Genomic DNA, 27698 nt, shown 5'->3' on the forward strand with positions numbered 1-27698 from the left:
ACTAAATCTCAAAGATGCTCTGACTTCTCCAGGCTGGGAGAGGTGGGAGGCTCTCATATCAACAGGGTGCCCAGGTCTGGAAGGGTCCCAGCCCAACAGTATAGAGTTTAGTTCACCCAAAGGTGAAAGGGTAGAAGGGACACCAGGCCTCACCTTAGTCAACTGGTCCCCCTCACGCCACAGACAGAAGCCTGAGCAAAGAGTCTCTCCGCGTTGATATTCCGGTATCTCGGGGTGTGTGGGCAGTGTGACTGACCTCAGTGCAATGACGTAGGGGTCCCTGGAGGGGAGTCAGAGTGAGAAGGAGTCAGAGATCATCCACAGGAGAAGGTGGGGACCCTGTCCTGTTCCCAGGCATGGATTTATTCCCTCAGGGCCAGCTGTACGGAGGGGGCATCTTGAGTTAGCAGCACCAGGTTCAAGCCCCATGTGTCCCCATGGTTCTGTGTGCCTTGGGGTTTTCATTCTTCTGGTCCTTGTCTCCAGAAAAAGATGCATGCTGCAGGTACCAGTCACAAGCTTCCAGGGGGCAGAGGCTAAGGGATAGCCATGTGAAAGGTACCCTGTCTGCGGCCTTAAGTGCAGCACCCTCAGCCGCAAGCACCACGAACAGCCTTGCTTTTCAGGAGCAGAATAGGCCCTTGCTACCACAGTGAGCCCCACACCCCCACACCACCGCCCCTGGCAGCCTGCAAACCGCTGGTGGGTTCTGAATCCAACCACTAGTGGGCAGCAGAGCTCTGACTCCAAGTTGCTGCTCCTCCTGAAGAGGGAGATGAGGTCTCCCCACCCCTACTGCACCCCTCAGAAAGCAGACACTCACCCATTGTCACAGGGCTTCCGCCTCGAGGCCAGGATCACAAAGTCTTGGGGCTTGGTATTACCACTCAGGGCAGGGCTGATGACGTGGTAGATGGCGTCATCCTCATCTACCTGCTGCACCAGCTCCACACTCCTGTTGGGAGGCCGGAGTCAGGACCCGGGAGCCACGGCAGCTCTCAATGGGAGAACGGCTCTGCCAGGGCCCCGCAGGTTGTAGCCTTCTGAGTTGCCCTGGAATGGGTTCCTCGCCTCTACACAGCTCAGCAGAGCCAGAGGAAGGAAGGGTGGAGGCCCTCTAGGATGCATGCATGCATGAGTACATGCAAGTGCCCGTGCATGTGTGCACACACACACACACATACACACAACAGACACATAGTCATGCACACCAGGGCGAGTATACAGGTACGTGGACACGTATGCATATACAGAGAAATACACAGGTATACATAGACACACGCAAACACACAGGCACACAGACGTGTACTCAAGCAAATACAGGTATACAAACTGAGAGTGTGGGCTGACAACAGAATCTGGAGTCACCTGGGAGATGGACCTCCATTCATGCCTGTAGGAGAGCCTCTTGATTATATTAATTGCTGTAAGAAGACCCATCTCAACTGTGGGTCGCGCCGCTCCTTTGTCATAAAATGGAGAAAGTGAGCTGAGCGCCAGCATGCGTGGGTCCCGCTCTGTTTTGTTATTGTGGGTGCAGTATGAACAACTGTTCCGAGCGTCCGCTGCTTCGACTTCCCCGCCATAACGGACTGTACCTTGAACCCTGAGGCCGAATAAACCCCTTCTCCCTTTCAGTTGCTTTGGTCAGGGTATTTCATCAGAGCAACAGGGAAAAGAGACTCAGACACATATAGACACAGGAACACAAAAGCTACCTCTAAGCATATGCTCACACATGGGCACACATGCGCAGGCACACAGGTAGACGCCACTGAACGCACAGATCTGACCGCGGATGCACACACCCCAGGCAGCTCTTAAAGGATTTGGCAGTCGTATGTGCTATCTGGTGAGTCCCCAGTGTGGGCCAGGTGCTGTACATCTGAGATCTCACTCAGTCTCCCTCCACAGCACCCCTGTGCTGTGGGCATCTCAGTATCCTCACTAAATAGAGGGACTGAGGCTGAGGAATAACCCACCCTGGGCGACGGAGCTCATGAGAAAAGAAGGCTGGGATGTTCAGCCTGGCTGGTGGCAGAGACATAACAAGCCCAGGCACACACATATATGTCCAGGTATACAACCATAGATTGACTGGTACCCAGACACACAAGGACAGTCACGTGAGGACACAGGACCACATTCGCACCTTCCCTTCCTCCCCCGCTTCCCTTCTCTTCCCTCCTCCCCTCTCCCCTCCTATCCTCTGCTGCACACAGCGCTGGCTTGGAAGCAGGCTGGCTGTGCCAAGCTAGAGAAGTGTGCTGAGGGCTCTTTACCCTTAGGTCACTCATACCCTCAGTGAAGCTTGAGCTGGTCCATACCAGCCCACCTTCTCCAATTCCTCTCCCTAGCCACCACCCACCACCTCTCAGCTTTCTAGAACACACCACCAGCAGGCCCGGGTGGCCCAGGCACAGCATTTTAAAGAGACACAGTTCGTTCTCTCCCTCTCTCTCTCTCCTCCTTTCCTTCTTGCTCTCGCTCTCTCTCACTCACTCATTCTATCTCTTGATCTCTGTGTGTGTGTGTGTGTGTGTGTGTGTGTGTGCGCGCGCGTGCGCACGTAAGAATGAGTGTTTGTGAGTACAAGTATTCACTTAATGGTGCATTGAGAATATGAACAACCTCAAGTATTGGTCATTGCTATTCACCTGTGTGTGCCTGGCTAACTGGCCCGGGAAGTTCCAGGGAGTCTCCTGTCTCATCTCCCATCAGGAAGAAGAAGCACTGGAGTTGCGAACATGAATGGCATGGCCAGCTTTACATGGCTCCTAGGGGTTCAAATACAAGTTCTCATGCTCGTGGGCAAGTGCTTTACCCACCGAACCCAGCACGACCACGGCTTCGAAGCTTAGACGAGAAGCCCAGAGAAGCTACAAGCTGTCTGCTGAGGGCAGACTCAGAAAGACGGAGCAGCCTCTCGTGGAAAGTCAGCTGCTGCTGAGCCGCTCCTGAGTTCCCAAGTCCATCCAGCCTCCTAGGGAAGCACATGCAGGCCGGGATCTGAGTGAGCCACGGCATCGGCAGAACAGAGGATGACTTTGAGGATCTTGAACAAACGCCTCTTTAAACGTTAACTTTCCCAACCCCATAAGTTGGCTCAGCGGGTAAGGGGGTATAAGGCAGTTTGCCAGTAAGCCTGCTGATCTGAGTTCAGTCCCCGGGACCTAAGAGTTGTCGTCTGACCTACAAACACACATACACAAATAAATGCCATTTTTTAAAATGTAGGAGCTGGGGAGCTGGCTCAGTGGCTAAGAACACTGGCTGCCTTTTCAGAGGACCTGGGTTCGATTCCCAGCACCCACATAGCAACTCACAACCATCTGTAAATCCAGTCCCAGAGAATCTAATGCTTTCTTCCAGCCCCCTTTGGCACCAGACACACATGTGGTACACAGACACACATGCAGGCAAGACACCCGACTCAATGGGCGATGGTGGCGCACGTGTTTAATGCCAGTACTTGGGCAGAGACAAGTGGATCTCTGAGTTCGAGGCCAACCTGGTCTACAGAGTGAGTTCAGGACCAGCCAGGATTACACAGAAACCTTGTCTTGAAAAACAAGAAACAAAATACTCATCCTCATAAAATTGGAGCCTGTCCTAGAACTCACTCTGTAGCCCAGGCTGGCCTCGAACTCACAGAGATCCGCCTGCCTCTGCCTTCCAAGTGCTGGGATTAAAGGTGTGCACCACCACCGCCCGGCTATAAATAAAACTTTTTAAGAAGAGGGGGAAATGGAGACCCAGAAAAGAAATGACCTGACCAATGTTGCGCAGCCATTGAGAACAGATACAGGACTTAAACTCAGGCTTCTACATCCAACTCTAGGCTCAGTCCCTTCCTAGGGCCTCAACATGCCCATGACTTTGACTGTAGCCTGACATAACTATACCCTATGGTCAGAGCCATCCCTGCAGAAGGCCCATGGAACAAAGCATCATGGGGGATGCTTAGCATCAGCAGGCAATCTCACACACACACACACACACACACACACACACACACACACACACACACACACACTTTCGCCTAGCACTGGCCCCTCACCGGTAATGCTTGTCCCACTCTGGCCTCCGGCGCAGGTCCGAGAGCAGCGTAAAGACCTGGGCAGCGTCCACATGCACGACCATCTCCAAGTGAAAGGACAGGAACTCCTCCTCCAGGATGTACAGGCGGACCTGCAGAGCACAGAGGGTGGCCTCATTCTTGTACCACAGCCCCAGACTATGCCGCTGATGAGCGAGGTCTCCTAGAAGTCAGGGCTGCCACTGACTGGGGAAGTGCTTGATCGTCTCTGAGACTTAGTCACAACCCCATGAAAATGGACCTCTGACAGCTCAGTGCAGACAGACAGAAAACACCTCTTTAAGAAGCAGTCATCAGGGTTGGAGAGATGGCTCAAAGGTTAAGAGCACTGGCTTCTCTTCCAGAGGACCTGGGTTCGGTTCCCAGTACTCTCACGGCAATTTATAAGCCCACTGCAGTCTGTAATTCCAGTCCCAGGGGATCTGACACCCTCGTCTGGCTTCCCCTAGGCTTACATGTTGTGCACAGACACATACAGGTTAAACACCTGTACACATCAAAATAGATAAATAACTTTAAAAAAGAAAAGAAAAAGCAGTCACTGAGGCAACAGGTCTCCAGAGCCTGGCTTCATCCTATTCCCTAATGTTACAGGTAGGGATGTGACTTGTCACGGGCAAGAGAGACAGAGCTCACACTGCCCACTGCCCCATCCCCGCAGAGACCTGCTGTGCCAAGGGAGAGTGTGGGGAGGAAAGGGCTGTGCAAAGCCGTGGGCTCGAGGCTGGGTAAACGGTGGCAGGCAGGACGAAAGGGACTTCCCTCAGGGCCCTTAGAGACAGTCATGTTTAACCTGGCGGCTTCATGACCCCCCTGAATTGCTTTGAAGATCCCAATCTGATGCTTGCCACCAGCCAACCTTGGCCACTTGTAAGGGAGAGGAAGGTGGCCGGTGGATCACTTACCTCACGGTTCTCCACAGACATCACCCAGTTGTCCTTGGCCATAAGTGTCTTCAGCGAGGACACGTTGTAATAGCTCAGGTACACCTGGGGAGAGCACACCAACCAATGCTTCCTCCTCCTGCCCCAGGGGTCCCTGGGTAGGGCTGTGCTGATGTGGGGAAAGGGGTCCAGGCTCCCTCAAGCGCTCCACACAGCCCTGAGCAGCCACAACCAGGGCCTCCACTCCCTCTTACAAAAGAGGAGACACACACACATGTTGTGTGTGAACCGCAATCAGGAAAGGAAAGGGTTTCCCATGGTCCTGGACCTGTGACTTCCCTCCAAAACCACTCTGGCCAAAGAAAAGCAAAGGAGGCCCTGTGGGCTTTGAAACAGGGCTTTACCTGGTTGCTAGGATCCCAGGGGACAGACAGGGCCACTTCTGCCTGCTTACAGGACACAAGGTACTTCCTGAGAGGGAAGGAAGAGGACAGCCTGGGTCTCTCAGAGTCCACTGTTCTTAGCAAACATCATTGCCTACTGCATGCCAGGCTCATGCTGAGCCCAGTGAGGTTGAAGACTCTCCCTGGCAGGGCGATGGGGTACACCGACACCCAGAAAACAGCATCAGGGAACACATGAGTTCAGCTAGCACCCTAAGCAGTTCACAGGGGACCAGCAAGGGAAAAAGGACCAGGCTCAGGGTCCCCTTCACCCATGCCTCAGTTTTCTCTTTGGAATGGAATCCATGCCATCTCCACCTCTGAGGGGCTTTTCAAGGAGCACGGGCCTTAGCATATGATAAATGTCCTAGAAATGCAGGCTTTTCTTATTAATACAGTGTGTGAGTCTGGATGCATCTACAACACTCTACAGGTTGTTGTTATTGTTGTTGTTGTTGTTTAAACTTTTTTATGATTTCTTTATTTTTATTTCATATGCAGGTGATTGCCTGCATGTATGTCTGTATGAGGGCATTGGATCCCCATGGAACAGGAGCTACAGACAGTTGTGAGCTGCTATATGGGTGCTGGGGGTTGAACCCGGGTTCTCTGGGAGAGCAGGAGTGCTCTTAACCACTGAGCCATCTCTCCAGCCCACTCTACAGTTTTATAAGGTACTTTACAGTGGACTCAGACTTGAGTCACTGGGTCTGTGCCCTAAACCTTTCTGGGTTTTGTTTTAGTTCATTTGCTTTGGTTGAGACAGATCTCTCTATGTAGCCCAGGCTGACCTTGTGGCAATCCTCTACCTCATCCCCACCAAGTGCTAAGACTTGACCCTTTCATCAAACAGGTCAAACGGGCTTCAGAGTCAATGGGATAAAAACAAGATTTAAAATCCCCCAGATCAAGCCAGGACCAACAGTAGATCTCACTCAACTGTGTGTCCCCAAAACGAGAGACCTAACTCTCTGTCCTCAGTGTCCTGGTGGATGAAAGGGCAGTAAGACGCTTTGTGTGTCAACATTGAAGGCAAAAGAGTATGCAATGCAAAGGGCCCGGCCAGAAGACAGAGGCAGAGGACTCCCAAAAGTTCAAGACCAGTCTGAACTACTTAGTGAGTTCCAGCCCAGCCTAGGCTATAAGGCTACAGTGTGAGCTCCTATCTCTAAATAAAATAAAATAAAAATAAAGGGGATGGGGAGGACAACCCAGTACTGAGCCCAGGAGTACCCAGAAGAAGCTCAAATGTCTGGAGCCAGCGGGTGGAGCCCAGCCCTGAACCATGTCCTTCCCACTGGCCAGCCCCACTCGCCTGTCCAGGCGGATCTTCTTCCTGGCACTGGCCTCTCGGTATCGCCGTTCCCCCTCCTAGGAAGGAAGCAGGGACAGGTTGTGGTATAGGTGGGATGTCCAGCTAGTCCATAGCTCTGCCATCCCTGTCCTCCGGGGCCAGAGAACCCTACATTCTGTAGAGAAGCCTAGATCTTGCTAGGACAGTAGGGGTCAAAACGTCCTTCCTAGTAAAGTGCCAGGGCCCCAAGCTGTAGTTTAGCTCCCCATGGAGCCCTTGGTGACCTTGAGTACCCTGGACCTCTTCTGTGCCTCAGTTTTCCCCAATGGAGAAGAGATGTGAAAAGACCTCACAGTGATACCCAGAGCCACATTCACTGAGCACTTGCTGGGAACTAGGCCCTCACGAGGGCTCTGCTTGAGAGCACACCTGCTTTCTGTTCCTGAGTTAATAATCTGTGATTCTCAGTTTACACAGGAGGAAATTGAGGCTCAGAGAGTTTAATGGTTCCCAAGGTCATAGGAGTATGGGGTGGAGCCGGGATCAGAACTCAGAAGACCAGCTTCAGAACTCACCTCCTCCACAGCCTTCCCACAACTCAAAATCACAAAGACAGCAATTGGTCTCCAACAAGCCACAGACGCAGAACCCAGGCATCCATGTGCCCTTGCCCCTGTCCCCATAATGCTGACCATCACAGTTTCCCAAGGGCTGCAGGGCTTTGCAGGCAGGCAGCTGCTTCCCCACAGCCGCATCTTGGTAGGCAGAAGTTGCAGAACACTAACCACACAGATAAGGACTGAAACTCACAGAAATATGTGTCCAAGAATGTGGCAGGAGTGAGGTCCTACCAGCCCAGGGCTCCCAAGCCAGGGGTCTCTGCAACCCATGGGCTGTTCAGGTCCATGATCCCCCGACATCAGTCAGACCCCCATGGTATGTTGCAGTTTTGGGAGGCAGAGCAGGTACCCGGCTTCATAGGGGGAATCCCTGAGTCATGACCAGGACACTCAAATCTGGTTGTACCTTAGTGAAGAGCCAGGGATGGGACTGCCACACACAGAGTGACAAGTGAGGGAATTTGGGGATAGAGCACTTACCCCAGGCTGGGGACGAATCCAGGGCAGCTTCTGAGGCTGGTCATCTTTGTCCAGGACCACAAAGGTCATGAAGGCACTGTTGATATGCCGTCGCTGGGTCTCGGCCTCCTGGCGATAAGCCTCCACGCACACGCCCACCTCCATGCTAAGGTCAAGTGAAGGATGGAGTCAAGTTCAATGCACCTTCCCCAAGCCACACCCTTCCACATCACACACTCACACACTAACACACAAGTACACACACAGGCAAGCCGGTGCACATAGAGTATGTACACACTCTCCTGCAGTTCTTCCAGCAACCAGACCCAAATCCCACTGGCCTTCAGAACATACCTGTCCTCTTCTGTCATCTCACAGAGCACCTAGTGTGTTCAACACAGTGAAGAGTGAACCTGCCCAGCCAGACCTCAGGCTAACAGCCCAGGAAGTCAACAAAGCAAGAAAACAAAGACACCCAAAAGTCACCGCGGGGTGTGTGTGTGTGTGTGTGTGTGTGTGTGTGTGTGTGTGTGTGTGCATGGCTCAGCAGGAAAGGCGTTTGCCGCCAGGTCTGATGACCCAAGTTTGATCTCAGGGACCTACATAGTCAAAGATAGAAAACTGATTCCCACAAATTGTCTTCTGACTTCCACGTGGGCGCGTTCAGGTATCACACACACACACACACACACACACACACACACACACACACACACCACTATAAATAAATAAAGGTAATTTCTTAAAAATTAAGTCATTGGAAATTACAAAGGAAGCTAGGCATGCTGGCGTGTGCTAGTAATCTCAATACTAGGGATGCCGAGGCAGGAGGATTGACATGAGCTAAAGGTCAACCTTATACTCCCAGCCCTGGGGATGCAGAGAAAGAGGTGTTAAATAACTTGGTCAACGTCGCACAGCCTGTGAGCAGTGGAGCCAAACTTGAACCCAGGCTGCCCTGCTCCAGATTGCTCACCCTTAATGAGCACACAAGTTCTCAGAAATAGCCTTTACTGAAAGCCAGCTGTGGTGAGACTAGACATCAGAACTCATTCCAGAGTGAGAGGTTAGAATCCCTGTTTTAGGACATGGGTAGGAAAGGATCGGGGAAACGTGAGCAAGAAGAGACCCTGTGACCTGTGCACCCCCAGAGCAACCCTATGATCTGTGCACCCCCCAGATCTCAGTCCTCCAGCCAAGCCGGAGAGAGATGGGGCTCACAAACACAGGGCAGCTTCACAGCTGGCAAGAGGCACAGCACCTATGGAAAACCCCATAGGAAAACCCCAATGCCGCCATTGGACAACAGTGGGAGTCATGGATCGTTCCAGAAGAGGGAATACTAGCTAAACTTGGGCCATGTGAACACTCAGCAGTTCAGACCTCATCCTCAGGGGAAAGGCTTGGTAGGTCTGCATTAGGTAGTTTCTAGCATCAGGAAAAACCCTCGACCCTTGGTGGCCCAGTTCCACCCACCCCGACCCCTCACCTATGCTTGAAGGCGTTATTCACGATGGCCTTGAGCACCAGACGGTCCCCCACCTGTGACGGGCCTCGGAAATGGAACATCTCGATGGCCTTGAGTGTAGGGTGGGCATGACAGAGCCGGCTGGGAGGAAGAACAGGGAGAGAGACAGAAGATGTGGTCGGTACTGCATCAGGGTGCTTGGGCTAGCCTTCTCCAGTCCTTAGCCCCTAACCCATCCTGGACCTGGTCCTCTGCCCCAGTCCAGGGATGATTCTGCTCCGTGCACAGCACTAAAGCTGCTTCCAGCTTAGCATGCTGACGCCACGGTGCAGGGCTAGAAAGGAGCTGAATTTGAGGCCAGAAGAAAGCAAGCGAGAGTATGACCTGAAGCAAACCCCTCCTCCTCCTTCCCTTGGCATATTTGCCTCCGTGTCTATGTCCCCTGAGACCTCGAGGCCTACCCCTCCTGAAAAGCTTCTTGTCACTGGAGACCCCAGCACGGTGCTCCTCCACCAGGAAGCCTTCCCTGATCATCCAGGCCCTGGATTCCTCTGGTCTCACACTCACAGGCCAGGCTTCTCCAATGTTATTGCTTAGACACTGTCTCGAACTTACCTTCAGAGAAGAGGTGGCCTGAGCTGGTCTCTAAGAACGGAAACTAGCCTAGTGGAGGAGGGTGGCTTAGGGGAGGGCTGAGAGGACAGCCAAGACAAAGCCACGGAGGCACAGGGGTGTGGACAATGACCACTGGTTATCACAACTACCTTTTTTTAATCCCTGGCAACTGAGTGCCATGAACTCCGGTCCACTAGAAAGAGGGACTGGTGCATGGTGGCGTTATGGTGGGGCTGGGCAGTGTGCTGAATGGTGGGAAGTCCTGCCATAGTGAGGGTCTCTCTTGCCAAGGAAACAACCTCTGGAAGAAGCAGAGAAGACACAAAGAGCGGCTGTCTCACCTGGCTGCAATGGTGGCCACGTTCTCCATCCAGGCCATGATCTGGCCCCCAAAGGTATTGCCCTGATGGTTGGCATGAGGAGGCAGCACCAGTTCCACGCTCTCCACTCGGGTCCTCTCTGCTGGCACCATATTGCTGCAGTCCTTGTCTAGATCTGGTCAGGGAACATGGCAGGGAGGTGAGAAGATCCCTAAGGACAGACTGTCCGTGGCAGCCCCAAGACACGGACCCCCACCCTGGAGCATTAATTTAATACCACCAAGTGATCGCAAGGCCTAGAATGGCCCTGGGTAAAGGATGGAAGGACACGGGAGGAGGGACTTAAGCCTGCCACAGGGCAGCAGACAGAGCAAGGCTGTGAGATGAGGCACACCTGAGCCAACCCCTGCCCCACCCAACACAGGCTGTGTGACCGCGGATGCGTCAAGCAAACTGCTGGATCTCAGACACACATCTGTAAGGAGCAAGTGTCAGCCTCAGCCGGACGGGACTGGGTGTCAGTGAGGGATGATTGTGACTGTCACGTGCTCAGCTCACAGTCAGCGGCTACGTTTTCAGGATGGCCCTTGCTGCCTCCTACCCTGACCAGTCCCTGTTCCTTGCAGGAGTGGCATTAGGACACCCAGGGCAGGAGAAGCCAATGAGCAAATGGGACCTCAGGGGTTCAGGGAGCCGATGCCAAGGTGGCCAACTGAAGCAAGGTGCTGTCCTGTGTCTCCAGAATCCTGAGAGAGTCCTCTGCACAGCACCCAGCAGAGAGACAACCTTCACTCGGGTGAAAGGCCTGGTGGGATGTCCCAGGAAAGGCAGGACAGGGAAGCAGAAGCTGAGAATGACGTAAACCCAAGTCTGGAGGAGGTGCTGGCAGGCGCCAAGGCCTTTGGGTAGGCTTAGGGGAGGACTCGGGCCCTGGGTCTGTGAGGCTTGGACGCCAGGCAGAGGTATCTAGACTGACCCTTGGAGGTAGGCTGTCGGGACAGCAGTATGGTGATATTTTATTTGTATGTTAATAAATAAAGTTGCCCGGGGGTCAGAGCTATTAGCAAGCCATAGGAAAGCAGGGCAGTGGTTGCATACGCTTGTAATCCCAGTACTTGGTAGGCAGAGCTAGGTAAGTCTCTGTGTGTTCAGGGATACAGCCAGCATTGGAGACACACGCCTTTAATCTCAGTACCAATCATAGAAAACCTGGAGGTCTATACAGACAGGCCGTGACGAGGCGGTCATGTGATTGGGTTTACAACCAATGAGAAGGCAGAACAGAAACACTATAAAAGGAAAGACACACAGGAAGTAGCTCTGGTTTGGAGAGGTAGGACCACCGCAGGAGGAAGGGTAAGGTTTTAGCTCTTAGCTCTGACCTCTTGGCTTTCTTCTTTGCATTGGTTCTGTGTTTCTTTCTTTCTTTCTTTTTTTTTTTTTGGTTTTTTCGAGACAGGGTTTCTCTGTGTAGCTTTGCGCCTTTTCCTGGAACTCACTTGGTAGCCCAGGCTGGCCTTGAACTCACAGAGATCCGCCTGGCTCTGCCTCTCGAGTGCCGGGATGGTTCTGTGTTTCTTATTTAATAAGACGGTTGGTTACATCTACACAGCAGGGGTTTGGGAGGGTTGTGACGGAATGGACAGATCCACAGGACCAAACCAACTGGGAGAGCGGTTTCCTCTGGCATCCCCCAAGCCCAGCACGACGGGGCATAGGGAGCTCAGAGCTCAGCGCGCGGTCAGTGAGTTCCAGATGCTCACTCCCCATTTTGGCAAAGAACAATTACCCGGTTTGTGGGTTTTGTTGTTTTCAGTGGTGGGACTTGAACACGGGGCCATGTGCACGTTAGTCAAATACTCTACCAGAACCTCTGTGTGTTTTATTTATTTTTTTAGACAAGGTCTCTCCTTGTAGGTCTGACTGGGCTAGAAGTCAATATACAGAACAGGCTGGCCTTAAGCTTGTGGTGATACTCCTGCCTCTGCCTCCCAAGTGCTGAGATTATAGGGATGTGACACCTTGTCTGGCTCTTCTTTGGTTTTGTTTTGTTAATTTATTATTATTGTGATGATGATGATGATGATGATGATGATGATGATGGGGGGGTGCTTTTTGCCACAGAGTGCATTTGAAAGCCAAAGGACAATGTTGTGAGGTCGGCTCTCTCCTTTCACCTTTAAGTAGGTTCTGGGAATTGAATCCGGATTGTCAAGCTTGCACAGCAAGTTTCTTTATGTGCTGAGCCATCTCACAGATCCTCTCTTGGGGTTTTTGAATGGGATCTTAATCTGCAGCCCAGACTAGCCAGAAACTCACTGTAGAGCTCAGGAACAAACTCATAGCATGTTCCTGCCTCCAGCCTTCCAAGTGCTAGAATTACAGGAATAAGTCACCACACCAGGTGTTCTTGCAGGTATTTTGAGGGGAGGGAGGTGTTGAGGGGATAAGATGGGGTTTCATGTGGTATAGCCAGGCTGGTCTTCAACTCCTGATCCTGATGCCTCAGCCTCCTGTGTCGTGTCGCTGCTGGAATTGCCAGTACGAACCACTATGCTCAGCCAACACTCAGTTTTTGTTTGTTTATTTTGAGACAGGATCTCACTACATATCCCAGGGTGGCCTTGAACCTCATATGTCAGCAAGGCTGGCTTCAGTCTCCAGAATGCTAAGATTACTGGTGTGCGTCACTTGGCTCAGCCAAATAACCTCTTATTTGTCTGAAATGGGCTCTTTAAACTTTAGTATCAAGGAAGACCTCACTTAAGACCAGGGAGATGGATAAAGAACCCGAGGTTCCTGTTTCTACACCCAGGGCCTTCGTCCTCTGTAAAACACCTTCCTCACCTCGCCACCTGCCAAAATCCCACCCAGTCCAAGGCAGATCATCCCGTACCAACAGAGAACAATCATCAAGAGAGATTTTTATAAAGAAAAAAATCAACATCAAGATACAGAACAATGTGTCCTATGTGTTCCCTTAGGGCTGAAAACAGGGACTAAATAACACACATGTGACGGGGAGCATCCCTAGAAAGATATTCAAAACTAGGAGGCCGTCTTTGCCTCAAGGGAGATGACCTGGGCTCTGGGATGGAGGGAGCCTTGCTTCTCATCTTTTTATTTTTCCTGGGGGGAAAAGAAAACACACACACACACACCTGTACACAGACACTTTTTAAAATTCCTACAAGTCTTCAAAGCCTAGCCTAACACTGCCTTCCCACACTATCATCCCACACATCTCCAGAGGCCCAGACGCACTGTGTGTGACGGGGATTCCAACAGGACCCACCCACTCCACCTCCACTGCTTCCGGGCTGTGAGGGAATGGCCCCAGCATCTGCCTTCCCTGGAAGAGGTCTTGAGGCCAAGGAGGCCAGAGGAGCCTGAGGCCACCAGGGACAGAGGTCCATAGGGGATCTCTTCCTCCTTCCACTCAAAGGGAGTTTGAGGACACAGGCTGTCCTCCTGCGTACACCCAGCTCCCGTCTTGTGCACACAGCCACACTCACCGTCCTGGATGGCACAGTGGCTCAGGAGGTCCTTGATGGTGTCCGCATAGACCAGGCGCATGCGCCGGCGCTCAGCCGCCACCCCGTGCTCCGTCTTCTCCTCCTCTGTCAATGGTATGACCTGCTTTAGCTTCACCTGTTGGCCAAGAGACAGGGGGGGCAAGTTTCCTAAGAGCGCAGTGGCCTGATGCCTGAAGCTGGTACCTAATGGGTCTGGGATGCTGGGGAGTGGGAGGGGGGAGGGCTCCAGAGATCTCTCCCCTCTGTGCCCACCTTCCTGCCCCCATTGTAAGCCAGCAGGGCATATCTTGGACAAAGTCCCAGAAAATAGAGGGATCTGTTTAGAACACAGTGTTCCGAAGATTCCTCCTGTTTAAATGTGCAGGAAGAGATGGGGAAGGGGCAGGAGGTACCTGGGTCGGATCGTCCCACTGGGGGTGGGGTATGGCAGGTATAACTGGGCAGCTGGGAGAGCCACCTACCTTGGAGAGCTCCCGGTGGGCCACAAAGGTGGCCAGGGCCTTGCACACATTCCACTGCTTCTCAGAGCACAGGTCCTCAGAGACCACCTGGATGCCCACCTAGAGAGGGGGAGGGGCATGGGGGAGGGTGGAAAGGATGCTGAGTAATCAAGACCTGCAGCTTGGTGAGACTAAAGAGACACCAGGCTGGGCCTCTGGAGTTTCCCTGTCCCCTATCAGGTGTGGAACACCAGTTAGTTCTGACCTTCCCTTGGTTCCCTGGAAAACCTTGGGCAATGCACTTGCCTTCTCTGAGTCTGTTTCCTCGTCTATAGAATGGGCGTGGGGTCACAGCTACCCTGGAGGGATTACTGAAAGGGTTTAAAAACTGTTGATACTGAAAGGACAGATTTGTGGGATGCCTGGGGAGTAACTGGGCGTCTGTGTGCTGCCCAGAAGCACAGTCAGGACCCTGTTACCCCACCCTCTGTGGCTCTCAGGAATCAATGGCTCACTAGGTAATGTTGCAGGACCTAAATAAAGTCCGGGAGAAGAAATGAAGTCCTCAGTAGCTCACAAAGCCTGTACATCATCGCATCACCCTCCCACTAAACCTACAGTGCCCTGAGAGCAGGAGCCATGGGCCCATTGTACAGATGTGGGGACAGAGGCCACTGAGGTGAGCTAACAGGCAAAAGCCCGGGCTCTCCCATTGCAGCACCATGACCAGATACGGTACTGCCCTGCCCAAACTTTCACGACCTGCTACTGAATGTGCCTGGCCAGTAGAAGCCTGAGCAAGCCCGCTCCCCTTCCTGGCCTCCATGAGTCCTCCTGCACTATGGGATGTTAGCAAAGAAAGCCTTCCAGTCCTCCTCCCCCAGCCAGCCATTTTGGAACTCTAGTCAGGGCCCTATAGGGTGAGGGGCCTTGGGTTGAGTGGAACAGAAGGGCCATCCCGCCCCCAGCAGGGCCAGCCACACACACCTCCATGCTGGAGTTGAAGGCCCGGTTCACCTTGGCCTTGATATTCACCACTTGGCCGACACTGTGGAGAGGAAATCAGGGTGAGGACTGGGGCCTCAGACGCCCAGCACCTCAGAGATGGGGGTTAACAAAAGCCCTTCAGGACTCCCAGAACATATGCACGTCTGCAATATCACCAAGCCGGGACACACACACACACACACACACACACACACACACACACACACACAACAGGAGCGCTCCCCACAGCTGGAGACATCAGAGCTCCCAGAGAGCCTGATTTTACGCTTCTCGATCCCTCCCGCCCCACGGTCCAGGAGCTACGTGGCCTCTTTTTGCCCTGCAGTCCCCTACCTGGGACAGCGCCCCTACCCCCACAGTGTCCAGAGCTCACCTTCCAACATTCCTCCTGGAGTGTGACCTCTGCCTCCCCAGCCCTTAAACCGCACTGGGCCAAAGCCCCTGGCTTTTGCTCTCTCTTCCATGTCATGTCTGTGGTTCCTGAAAGCCAGGGCCTGTGCGGAGCAGCCACGTGCTCAACTGTGAGTCACACCCCAACCCAGGGAGCATGCATTTTGCTCACCAACACACCAAGCACAGGCAGCAGGGTAAGACCTCCATAAACAGTGGCCAACTGAGTTAACACATCCACCTTTACCAAATGCTTGCCAAGTGCCAATGGCGGGAAAGAGGAGGGGACAGGGAAATGGGACACTTCAAGGTGCTATGTGTGCATTTCCACATTTGAATCTCAAACTTGGAGACGGGTTTAGAGGGAGCTGAACATCAGAGAGGTTAAGTCATCTGTCCAAGGTCACCCAGCTAACAAGGTCTCCCAACTAACGCCAAACAGGGCCAGGATTCTAGACAGGCTGTGTTGGCTGAACCAGCCCAGTTCTTCCCAGCTGTAGCCTGTCCCGGGAACGTTTCACATGTCCACATAAATCTCTGGGGAGCCACCTAGCCTGCCCTGTGCCTGACTAGAGGCAGCAGAGCATGCCCAGCTGATGGGCTATGGGGATGGAGAGGGCAAAAGGCTGGAAAGCTGGCCCGGTTCAACCACGGTGACCTCCAGAAGTCCTTTTGCCTCTCTTCACCTTGGCTCATGAACAGGCGGAGTGCACTGCCCCCCTACCAAAGCCAAGCGGCATGCCAGTCACAAGGCCATAGTGTGGCCACACAAGACTAGGTTGGTCATGTTCTGCTTCAACTGTCACTCCACCAGTTGGTGACCTGGGGCGGGTCACCTCACTTCTCTGAGCCTGCCTCCTTGTATGTACAGCTCTGGGAATACAGCGGGACTGCCTATGCCTCTAAGGCCCAGCGAGAGGTAGGGTGACTCAACCTAGCACCCGGCTGGTCAGTTCAGGGGCTCCGTGAGTGACTTCTGCTCACAGTGCTGGAAAGTCATCTCTGTTAATGTTTTCAGCAAATACTGACACTCGGGCAGGAAAGTGTCATCAATGGCAAAATGTGTTTTTGCATGCCTTTACCCACAAGTAGATAAAGCAAGGCAGCAGCAACTAATCAGATCCTAGCAACAGTGGCATGCCCTAATATCCATGTGCTTGGAAATTTTCACGATCGAAAGTGAGGAAAGAGCCGGGCGGTAGTGGCACACACCTTTGATCCCAGCACTCGGGAGGCAGAGGCAGGCAGATCTCTGTGAGTTCAAGGCCAGCCTGGTCTACAGAGCAAATTCCAAGACAGCTAGGACTACACAGAAAAATCCTGTCTCGAAAAAAAACAAAGAAAAAGGTAAAAGTGAAAAGAGAGAGCTGGAATAATGATGCAGAGGTTAAGAGCACTGGCTGCTCTTGTACAGGACCCAGGTTCAATTCCAGCACCTACAGGGCGACTCACAACCACCTGTAACTCCAGTTCCAGGGAATCTGACGCCTTCTTCTGGCCTCTGTGAACACGGCACACATGTGGTACACAGACACACAGGCAGGCAAAAACACCCACACACATAAAGTTAGAAGTTTAAAAATGATGCAGGCCTTTAATCCCAGCAATCGGGAGGCAGAGCCAGGCAGATCTCTGTGAGTTCAAGACCAGCCTAGTCTACAGAGCGAGATCCAGGACAGGCACCAAAACTACACAGAGAAACCTTGTCTCGGGGAAAAAAAAAAAAAGTTTAAAAAGGGATAAATTTTATTATAAGCTCCCCTCTTCTCCTCTATCTCAATACTGGAGATTGAACCTAGGGCCTCAGGCAAGTGCTCTACCACTAAAGTGAACCCCAGCTTCCTTTTTACTTCAATTTAAGACAGGATCTCATTAAGATGCCCAGACTGGCCTTGAACTTACTCTGTAGTTCATGCTGGTCTTGAATTCATGATCAATTCATGATCCTCCCACCCGAGGCTCCAGCATAGCTGGAGTTATAGGCTTGTGCCACCAGGCCGGGCACAGCCTTTCATTGTTAAACCCTGATTTACCTCATTTTGAACTAAGCTTCATCATGGCTTTGTGCCTATAGGAGACATCACGGTATGTGTAGGGACTGAGGCCAGTCAGGGTTGCAGGCACCCATGGGGGGTCTGGGAATAGATTCCCCAAGGGACTAGGGGATTGGTGATTTAAAGCTGACATATCTTTCTGTGGTGCTAGAAGAGCTGAGAGGGCTGGAGAGACGACTCGATGGTTAACAGCACACAGTGCCATTGTTAGGGATCTGAGTTCAGTTCCCAGTACCCACATCCAGTGGCTCACAACCACCTATAAACTCAGCTCCAGGAATCGAATCCTTCTGGTCTCCACCGGCATCTTACACACACACACACACACACACACACACACACACACACACACAGTGTTGATTTGCAAACTGGTGGGGAGAAATAATTGGTCATTTTTCAGGTATGGTAGCCATGTGGAAGTTGTTTAAAATTAGTTCTTAGTCCTTACAGATGTGTTTGGAAATATTTTGCTTTGTCTTGTATTGTTTGGGACAGGGTCTCATTATGTACCCCAGGCTGACCTTGAACTCATGATTCTCCTGAGTAGTGGTATTACATGTGTGTGTGTGGGGGGGTCCCTTAACATGTTTTTGGTAATTTTTATTTAATTAAATTAGTATATTTATTTGGAAGTTATGTTTGAACAGGGTTTTATTATGTTATATAAACCAAGCACGGGGGTGGGTGGGTGGGGGTGTTAATCACACAATGCCCCTGTCTCAGCCTCTCAAAATGCTAAGACTATAGATGTGTACCACCATGCCTGGCTTGAAATAGTTTTAAATGACGAAAAACAAAAGAAACAAATGGAAACCTGCAACTGTCCTCAGGTGCTGCCAGGCCTAGCCTGGCCACCGGCATGTTCTAGGCTCTCTACAGCGTGCCCTCCTCCTGTGCCCCTCTGCCCAGACTCACTGTCACCTTCTGGTTCCTGCAGCAGGCTCACCCCGCCCCCCACATAAGCACCCTAGCCCTCTCCATGCTTTCCAAAGAAGAGAACCCAAATCAGCAGCGGGGGCCAGAGCAGACCCAGATGCAGTGGGTAGCCATTCCAGCTTTGGTCTGGAAGTTCCAACCCCCATTGAGGCTTCGGTAACTGTCACGCCTACGAGGCGGGGCCAAGAGAGGACACTAAAGACCCAGAAATACAGATAGGCAGGCACTTTTGGTTCCTGGACCCTGGACGCTGGAGGTAGACCGAGCAGAGTTCTCCAGAGAACACCGCCGGACTGTGCTACACCTCTCCCAGACCCTGTTACCTATCCCTTCACTTGTAAGTTACCGCAAAAAATAAACCTCCCTTTTAACTACGTGGAGTTGCCTTAATATTTTTTGCGGGGGGGGGGGGGGGGGGCGCGGTTCGAAGCAGGGTTTCTCTGTGTAGCTTTGCGCCTGTCCTGGATCTCACTCTGTAGACCAGACTGGCCTCAAACTCACAAAGATCCGCCTGGCTCTGCCTCTCAACTGCTGGGATTAAAGGCGTGCGCCGCCGCCCAGCTGCCTTAATATTTTAACAATACCCAGATCTGGTGTCCTAGCCTCCAGAGCACAAAGCTCCCTGTCCCCCAGCCAGCTAAGACCACTCCAGGAAGTCCCCTTGACAACCTGCCCTGATGCCCTGCCCCAACCCCATGAAATGCACTGATAAAAAGAAAGGGCCCTAGGGCCAGATTGCCACCTGAGAGTGAATCCTGGATCCTCCACCTGCTGTGTGACCTGAACAAGTTACCTCACTTCTCTGTAAAATGAGGATACTAACAACAAAAACCTCATACTGTAGTCCTCATTATTAAATATGTTAACATGTTTAAAAGGCATTCTAAGCAGTATATTGATAAAATAGAAATGTAAGACGTTGATAAGAGGGGAACTGAACTGGAGCACATAGGCACTTAGTACCACCTTTTCAGGGATAAAGTTTTTCTGTCAAGCTGAAACTGTTTGTCAAGCTGGTCCAAGCTGGGTTGGCTCCCCAAAACTAAGGGATAAATAGCAAAGTATGACAAAGCAACACCTTACCAGAGCTCATTGTCACTGGAGGACTCACTGCTTTTCTGTCATGGTGGTGGTGGGCATCGAACCCAGGGCTCCTGCATGCTGAACACATGCTCTGAGCCACACTTCAAGCCTCAATTTTCCACTACAAATGCAAATAACATTTTTCCATCTGTCCCTCTGCAGACTGGGTAGTCCTGGGCATAAGAATTGTGTTCTGGTGGTTTGTGTCCCCAAACCTAGCATGACACCAATCCACAAAGGCTCTTAACTGTCTTAATTAAGTTTTCTGTGGCTGTGATGAAACACCATGACCAAAAAGCGACTTGGGAGGAAACAGTTTATTTCACTCCCACACCACATTCATCATCTAAGGCAGAAATCTGGGGACAGGAACTGAAGCAGAGGCCATGGAGGATGCCACTTACTGGCTTGCTCCCCATGGCTTACTCGGTCTGCTTTCTTCTACAGCCTGGGACCACCTGCACAGAGTGCCACTACATACAGTGGGCCCTCCCACGTCCATTATTCATCGAGGACCTGTCCCACAGGCTAGCCCATGGGCCCATCTGATGGGAGCACTGTCTCAGCTGAGGTCCGTTCTTCTGGGTCAAGCTGGCGTAAAACCAGCACATTAACTAATACTGAGTGTGTAGTGGACAGGTGACTGACTTGAGCACAGGAACTGGCCAAACATCCTCCTCATCCGTCCCACACAGGGTGCCTGCCAGGCAAGCCCTGAAGAAGCGCCTGATATCCTGTGGACAGACGGCATCTCTAGGAGGAGCCCAGGAGCAAGAGCTCTATGTGAGACCTGTCCTGGGCCAAGGGCTCCGAAGCCTCCTTGTGTCCCAGGAGGATGAGGACCAGCGGCAAAGCCTGGAGGGAATGACAAGCTGTCTAACCCGCACAGTCGCTGAAAAGGAAAAAGTGTCCCTGAGTAAGAGCTGGAACGGGTGTGAACCAAGGGTGGCTGGCTCACTCTTCTAGCACAGGCTGGGCCCCGGTGCCTTGTCAGGGGGCCTGGCTCCCTATGGTCCAGTGACCAAGGACCTGTGAAGAAATGTCTGAGCTAAAAGAGGTGTTTCCAGGACAAATTCCAGTCCTTCCATTTTACAGGTAAGGAAAACAAAGACCAGAGAGAGAATCTGACCTACCCAACCAAAGTCACATAGCACCACCACATGACACACTTCAGACCCCCCCAAGCTGCTGGCTCTGCATATTCCACAGCCTGGCCTCCATACCCCACCAGAGGAGTCTTTCCAACTGCAAACCTGAGACAACTCCCCTGGCCCCACCCTGGCGAGAAAGCCCACCTGGTGGTACATGGCAACAGGCTACTCCTAACCCACTGTTATCCCCCACGCTTGCAGAAAGATGCTCCGTCCCCAAAGACACCACGGTTTGAAGCCTTCCAAAGCCATCAGTCAATTGAGTCAGCTCCAAGTACCACACAACCGGGTAGGTGGGGGGATTGGGATGCAGGCCCTGTGCTGGAGGTGGGGAGACCAAGAGGGTAGTGAAGTCAGAGGACCACTTACCTAATGGTATGGTCAAAGTAGATGTCATCCATGGACGCCGTGACACAGGGGCAGCCAGCGTGCCTCTCCGCTGGCTCGGGACAAGAAAGCCAAATGTTAGTAGCCTGTCCATGTCACACAGGCCTCTGACCACAAATCCCTCTTCCAGAGGCTTTTCCACCAGGAGAAGGGCCCACCTTTCTTTTCCCACCTCTTCCCTCAGCCCTTGGTCCCCTCTGGAGCCCTTTCCCTGGCCCCACAGCTGGCTAGGGCCTCTCAAACCCTGCTGGTATAGCCAAGTCACTGTGTTAGACCTGGAGGCTGGTGAACATGAATGTAACAAAAGCCAACATGGAGAGGACAGTGCGCGCACACAGTCTCTGTGCCTGGTCTTTACCAGCCAACGGGAAACAGCTATGGGTAGGCTATAGTAGCGGCAGGCAGGGACATCTGTGTGTGGTACCAACACCCAGGACTAGGGGACCAGGGGAGAGGGGCAGGCTGCTCAGACAACTAGAGGATGAACAGAGGATCTGAGGCAAGGGGCGAGCAGAAGCTAAGGCCAGAAGAGGAACAAGTGTGGTGATCATGAGAGAGGAGGAGACCATCTTCAAAAATTGGGGCCCCTGCCCAGGTTCAACAGGGCAAGTGGTGGGGATGTGATGAGAGCCAGGAGCAGAGCCTCACCTGACAGGCAGGCTGTGGTGTCGATCCATTTGAGCAACTGTCCAATGCTCAGTTCCCCGCGGTGGTTAGTGTGGCAGGGCAGCACCAGCTGGCTCATCTGCACCTCCGTGGCGTTCCGGTACTCCTCCTCCTCTGCCATGGCGGAGGCGTCTCCGCGCTCTGGGTGTGAGATTGACTTCCGGGATGTGCGAGCAGAGAACATAGAGGCAAAGCCCTGGGGACAGGTGAGGACAACGTGGTCAGCGTTCTGTGTGTCTCTGCCCTGCTAACCCTGACACCTCAACTACAGAGGAGGAGAAGCAGTTTGGACCAGACTAACCAAGAATGACCACCATGACCCACGATCCTCCAGCCCATGCTCTCAGAGTTCAGGGCAGGGCCACCTGTGGCAGCTCCCTCTTAGAAGAGTGTCTACTTCCTTGTTACAAATAGTGGGCAACTTTTAGGGTTTTCCTTTAGATTGGCTTATTCTTTTTTTTTTAACAGTGTCTCTCTGTGTAGCCCAGGTTGGCTTTGAGCTCTTGTTCTTCTTCAGCCTCTAGAAGACTGGAATTATAGTCCTGCCTCCATGTTCTGTTCTTGACTTTCTCTCTTGAAAGACGTCCGCTCCTTAAAAAGGTGTGTGTGGGGGGGGGGTGCAGAGAGATAGCTCAGCAGTTAAAAACACTTGCAAAGTCCTGAGGACCAACACCCACATAGTGAGTGGAGTATGGTGGTTTGAATGAGAATGCTCCCCCCCCCTCCGCCCCTGTAGGCTCATATATTTGAATGCTTGGTCCCCAGTCAATGGAACTATTCAGGAAGGATGAGGAGGTGTGGCCTTGTTGGAGGAGGTGTGTCACTGGGGCAGGCTTTGAGGTTTCAAAAGCCCATGCCATGTCCAGTTAGCTCTCTGCACCACGGCTGTGTCTCAGCTACCATTCCAGTGCCATGCATGCCTGTCTGCTGCCGGGCTCCCTGCCAGGATGGTCATGGACTCACCCTCTGAAACTGTAAGCCCCCAATTAACTCTTCTGTAAGCTGCCTCAGTCGTGGTGTCTCTTCACGGCAAAAGTAACTAAAACACTGAACATCTTACAGACTCCTGGAACCCAGCCCCAAGGTGGGCAGAGCCAGGAGGAAAACAAGTGTGGCACTCCTGAGAGGGAGAGGGACCATCCTGCCTGAGAACAGTAAAGGGCACACCAAGCCTGAAGCCCCACCTCTCACGTGTGGGTTCCAGAACTTTCTCTGTTGGCTCTTCAGCTGTGTCAATGACTGGTTACTGACAATGACTACCCAGAGCTCCGAAGTCAATCAATCTGAGGAACACCAGGCTTGCTGGTTCAGAGCTCCGGGTTCAGAGAGAAATTCTGCCTCAAAGGAACAGGTGGAAAATGATGAACGAAGGCCCTGGATGCCTTCTTTTGGCCGATGTGTGCACGTACCTGCACACACACACACACACACACACACACACACACACACACCTGTGCGCGTGCACATACACACACACACACACAGACAATACAAATAAATAAAAATGTTTTAAATGTAGCAGGTATATACATGGAGTCCCATGTCTGTGTCTCAGCATTAAAAAGGAAGGAAATTCTGACACAGTCTCAAAAATAATCAAAAGGGGCTGGAGAGATGGCTCAGTGGTTAAGAGCATGTAAATAAGACTGCTCTTCCAGAGGTCCTGAGTTCAATTCCCAGCAACCACATGGTGGCTCACAACCACCTGTAATGAGATCTGGTGCCCTCTTCTGGCGTGCAGGGATGCATGCAGGCAGAACACTGTATAATAAATAATTAATATAATATAATAAAAAAATAAATAAATAAATCTTTTAAAAAATAAATAAAGATGAAAAAGTTTAAAGTGGTAAGTTGGAAAACAAACGGAGCAAACACTCCAGGCAAGCAGATTGCCAGGCTGCACGGGAAACAGGTAGACCCGATGAAGACCACACTGTGAAAAGTGGGACCCAGGCTCTCCATTTCTCTGAGAAGCAGGAAGGAACTTGGTGTAGTGGACGCTCACTACCCTGACTCCCAGTGCATTGGTGAACCCTCAGATGCATGGTGTTCTGGCCATGCATGGTCTGCGGGTTCCTATTGTCAGCACATTCATTGTAGCCCTGGGAGGTGTGGTCCTGTAAGTTTGGTGCGGCCAAACCAAGAAAGAAGGCATGCACAGATTTCTAAAGGAACTACAATTCCATGAGAGATTTTTGAAGAGATAAGGAAGGCTGGTCTCAAAGTGTGAAGCGATTTCAGAAAGGCAAAGAACTCTTTGGATTGAGCTCCAAAGATAGTCATCACTGACCTGTGTTCCTGAACGATGAAACGGGAATGTGAGGGCTAAGGGGCAGTTTCTCTCAATAAACAATAACAGTTATATGACAAAAAAAAAAAAAAAAAAAAAAAAAAATGAGACCTGGGGTCGGGGGCAGGGACAGGAAGGAGAAGGGATATAAGGAAGACTCATCCACCTCCCGTGCAGGAAGGCCTGGGTCAGTGAAGCCTGGGAATTTCTCCCCACACAGTGTGGCAAGCGTGGCTCCACATCCCCAGAGGCCCGCCAACCGCTTTCTCAGGCTCTCCCCTTCCCGAGGGCCTCAGAAGAGGTGCCTCGGTCAGTGCTGCTTCTTCTGCGCTCACACCTACTGACTGTGGAGTTCTGGGTAATCACTGCCGGTCACCTGACCCAGACGAAGAACCAACGAGAAAGTTCTGCACCCCACACGTGAGAAATGGGGCTTCAAGCTTGGAGTACCCTTTCCCACTCTCCAGGCAGAAGGGGGGACATGCCTGGTCGCCCCTCTGACAGGAGACCTGCTGTCTCATCTCAGTTTCTCTGTGCCCCCTAGTCAGAAGCATGCTGGGTCCAGTTCTCATGACCCATGGGGACCGTGCAGCGGTGGTCACAGTCACAGCTTGTTGACCCAGCACTGAAGTGCTGCGTACTCTCTCAGGGGGGTCCACATGGGGTAATTCAACTTTATTCCAACCACAGACTTGTGAGGCAGATGTTCTGTTAACAACTGTCACGGACAGGGAAACTGAGGCTGGAGGCAATGGCAAAGCCCAGCTTGGGGTCAGTCCTAGGCTTCTGATTGTGACCTGAGCTCCTTTGGGCTATACACACCGCCCCCAGGGTCTCCTAGGACAAGAGGAGGTTAAGGCCCTGGGCCTCAGAAACAGCAACACAAAACGTCATACATGACCGTGACAGATGTGAACCTACTTCAGCTGTGGGAAGAGGACGCAGCTGGCTCTGGGGCCACAGTCTCTCCTAAGGGTCCTGCCGCTAACCTGACGAATTCAAATTTTACCAAGGTGACGCGTTCAAATCCCAGGAAGAGATGAACCGGGCCTGTCCCACCCAGAACTGCTGTGCCTCCCAGAGATGCAGTTTTTTCTGAGAGTTCCCGGGTGCAAGGCACTGTGCTAGGCCCCACAGGGAGAGGGGCGCAGCAGACCTAGGAAGGCTTGGCCTGGGTGGGGGTCCACAGATGACAGCTGCCCATCTTTCAGGCTCTCAGAGGCTGCCGAAAGGCTGCTACACTCAAGCAGCAGGGTCCATCACCATGGAAACCACCGCCACAGGCGGCTCCAGCCTGGCTGTGCCCTGGGGGTCTACATGGACGTGGATACAGGTGGTTTAGCGTTCTGGGTGTGATAGCAAAGGAAGGCGGCAGGGAGGCTCCGTCCTCCCACACCATTCTCAGGGTGAGGAGCTCGTAGAACCTTCTAGATGCCCAGGCAGCAAAACCAGGGCCTCCAATTGCTAATGCCTAAGCGTCTCAGACTCCACTCCACTGCCCCCACCCCCCATGCCCCCACCCCCGGCACCCCCAAGCTCAATCCCAGCAACCAAGCTGGGAAGGCAGCCAGCAGGAAGCAGGGATGTGTGCGGCAGGGAGGCTTCAGCCAATGGGGACTCCAGAGCATGGCCACTCCTCCCAGGAGAGCAGAAGCCTGGGATGAAGTCAGAGCCAGGCAGGGCCAAGGCAGCTGACGGGGAGGGCGGGCATGTGGAGGTCAGAGCCAGGCTGCAGCTATGCCAGGCACTGGCCCCGGGCCACCCCAAACCTGGCCAGATTCGAGTCCTGACCTAGCCCCAGCTGACCATGCCATGGGCCTGGGTCCCCTCCTCATGGCCAGTGTCACATCACAGACCTATCGGGTCAGAGCAGAATAGACCTCTTTGCCCAAACCCTCTACAGTGAGAGATGAGACAGGAAAGGAAAGGCTGGCCGGGGCCACCTAGCTGTGGAGCCAATAGAAGCCCTCGTGAGCCAGGCTGCTGCTAGGCAACCTGACAACAGCTTCCCCTCCATTTCCTCCATGGTCCAAGTAGCCAAGTCCTGGTGATCCCAACTCCTTAAATGCCCGGTCCAGCCCACTGCCTGCCCACTCTGGCCCCTGTACTTCTAACACAGCCTGGCCTCAGGTCCCCACACTCTACTGGCCACTCCCAGACTCCACTAAAACAAAACTCACAACCACAGCTACTTTCTGTGCCTTGTCTCCCGGGGAGGTCTAATCAGGTCTCCATGATGCTGCCCCCACCACAGGTCTCCTGGCGGCGCTCTGCCCTTCCTAAAGAGTAGTCCCCCAGGCATGTCCCTTACTCAAGACTGTGGGATGGCTCTCCCCTGCTGTCGGGATAGAGAGCCAGCTAGCTACTGTAAGGCCTCTCACTAAGTCCAGCAGCTGCTCTCACAGCTCCTCGGAACACCTTCTCCCTCCAGCTCTGTTCTGTCAGACTCTACATCTGCCCCTGCCTCTTCTCCTCCCCTTTCTCCTACCGTCTCCATCACAGTACTGACCAACCAGTGTTGCTGCCCTGTCAGGAGAAGGAGAGGAACCCGGGCCAGGCACAGAGTAGGTGCCAAATAACAGCGCCCACCCCACCCGTGGACGGGAGAAAGGCAGTGGACCTCAAGCTGAGACCTAAAAGATGAAGGAAGGTCTGAGGTATGATGAGGATGCTGGAGAGAAGCAGGAACAGCAGTGAGGGTCTGAGGTGTGATGAGGATGCTGGAGAGAAGCAGGAACAGCAGTGAGGGTCTGAGGAATGATGAGGAACAGGAGAGAGGCGGAAACAGCAGTGAGGGTCTGAGGTATGATGAGGAACAGGAGAGAGGCGGAAACAGCAGTGAGGGTCTGAGGAATGATGAGGAACAGGAGAGAGGCGGAAACAGCAGTGAGGGTCTGAGGTATGATGAGGATGCAGGAGAGAGGCAGGAACAGCAGTGAGGGTCTGAGGTATGATGAGGAACAGGAGAGAGGCAGGAACAGCAGTGAGGGTCTGAGGTATGATGAGGATGCAGGAGAGAAGCAGGAACAGCAGTGAGGGTCTGAGGTGTGATGAGGAACAGGAGAGAAGCAGAAACAGCAGTGAGGGTCTGAGGTGTGATGAGGATGCTGGAGAGAGGCAGGAACAGCAGTGCTTCAGCAAAGGGAAGCAGGTGGGAGAATGCTGGGCACCCGTGCAGGGCGGAGACCTAAGGAGAGGGATGGGTGGGTGGGGGGCAATGGGGTTCTTTTCAATCCTGAAATACCCCGGAGGAGGGAATGGCCTACAGCGGTTAGTGAGGACAGGCAGCAGAGTCTATCGGCCCATTCTAGAGCAGCAGGGCTAGGGTGAGAGGGATGAGCACCCTGGAGGAAGACACAGGCTGGGGGGCATCTGAAGTGACTCCCGAAACAAGTGTTGGGGTCCCCTGGCTTGGGTTCAAGTGCGGTTATATACTGAACCTATACAATCTCAGGCAAGCTGTTCAACCTCTTTACAGGCCTCGGTGTCCTTGCCCACAGACATAAGGTCAGAGGCAGGCAAATCTCTGTGAATTCTAGGCCAGCCTGGTCT

General features: G+C 52.7%; 1 protein-coding gene across 2 annotated transcripts in view; it reads right to left on the bottom strand.

The window, feature by feature from the left end:
- Window positions 1-27698, bottom strand: part of Acot11 (acyl-CoA thioesterase 11) — a 49758-nt gene that overhangs the window by 1647 nt on the left and 20413 nt on the right. For both annotated transcript variants that reach the window (XM_028888105.2, XM_028888095.2), the window contains exons 2-15: window positions 21836-22049; window positions 21170-21239; window positions 15166-15226; window positions 14200-14298; window positions 13718-13853; window positions 10224-10377; window positions 9289-9408; window positions 7821-7965; window positions 6742-6797; window positions 5388-5454; window positions 5005-5088; window positions 4061-4191; window positions 824-955; window positions 154-280 (exon numbers count right to left, since the gene is read on the bottom strand). In XM_028888105.2, coding sequence (XP_028743938.1) covers window positions 154-280; window positions 824-955; window positions 4061-4191; window positions 5005-5088; window positions 5388-5454; window positions 6742-6797; window positions 7821-7965; window positions 9289-9408; window positions 10224-10377; window positions 13718-13853; window positions 14200-14298; window positions 15166-15226; window positions 21170-21239; window positions 21836-22049 — 1596 coding nt within the window. The remainder of the gene's footprint in view (window positions 1-153; window positions 281-823; window positions 956-4060; window positions 4192-5004; window positions 5089-5387; window positions 5455-6741; window positions 6798-7820; window positions 7966-9288; window positions 9409-10223; window positions 10378-13717; window positions 13854-14199; window positions 14299-15165; window positions 15227-21169; window positions 21240-21835; window positions 22050-27698) is intronic.

Source organism: Peromyscus leucopus, chromosome 2 (genome assembly GCF_004664715.2).
Source record: "Peromyscus leucopus breed LL Stock chromosome 2, UCI_PerLeu_2.1, whole genome shotgun sequence".
Taxonomy (NCBI): Eukaryota; Metazoa; Chordata; class Mammalia; order Rodentia; family Cricetidae; genus Peromyscus; species Peromyscus leucopus.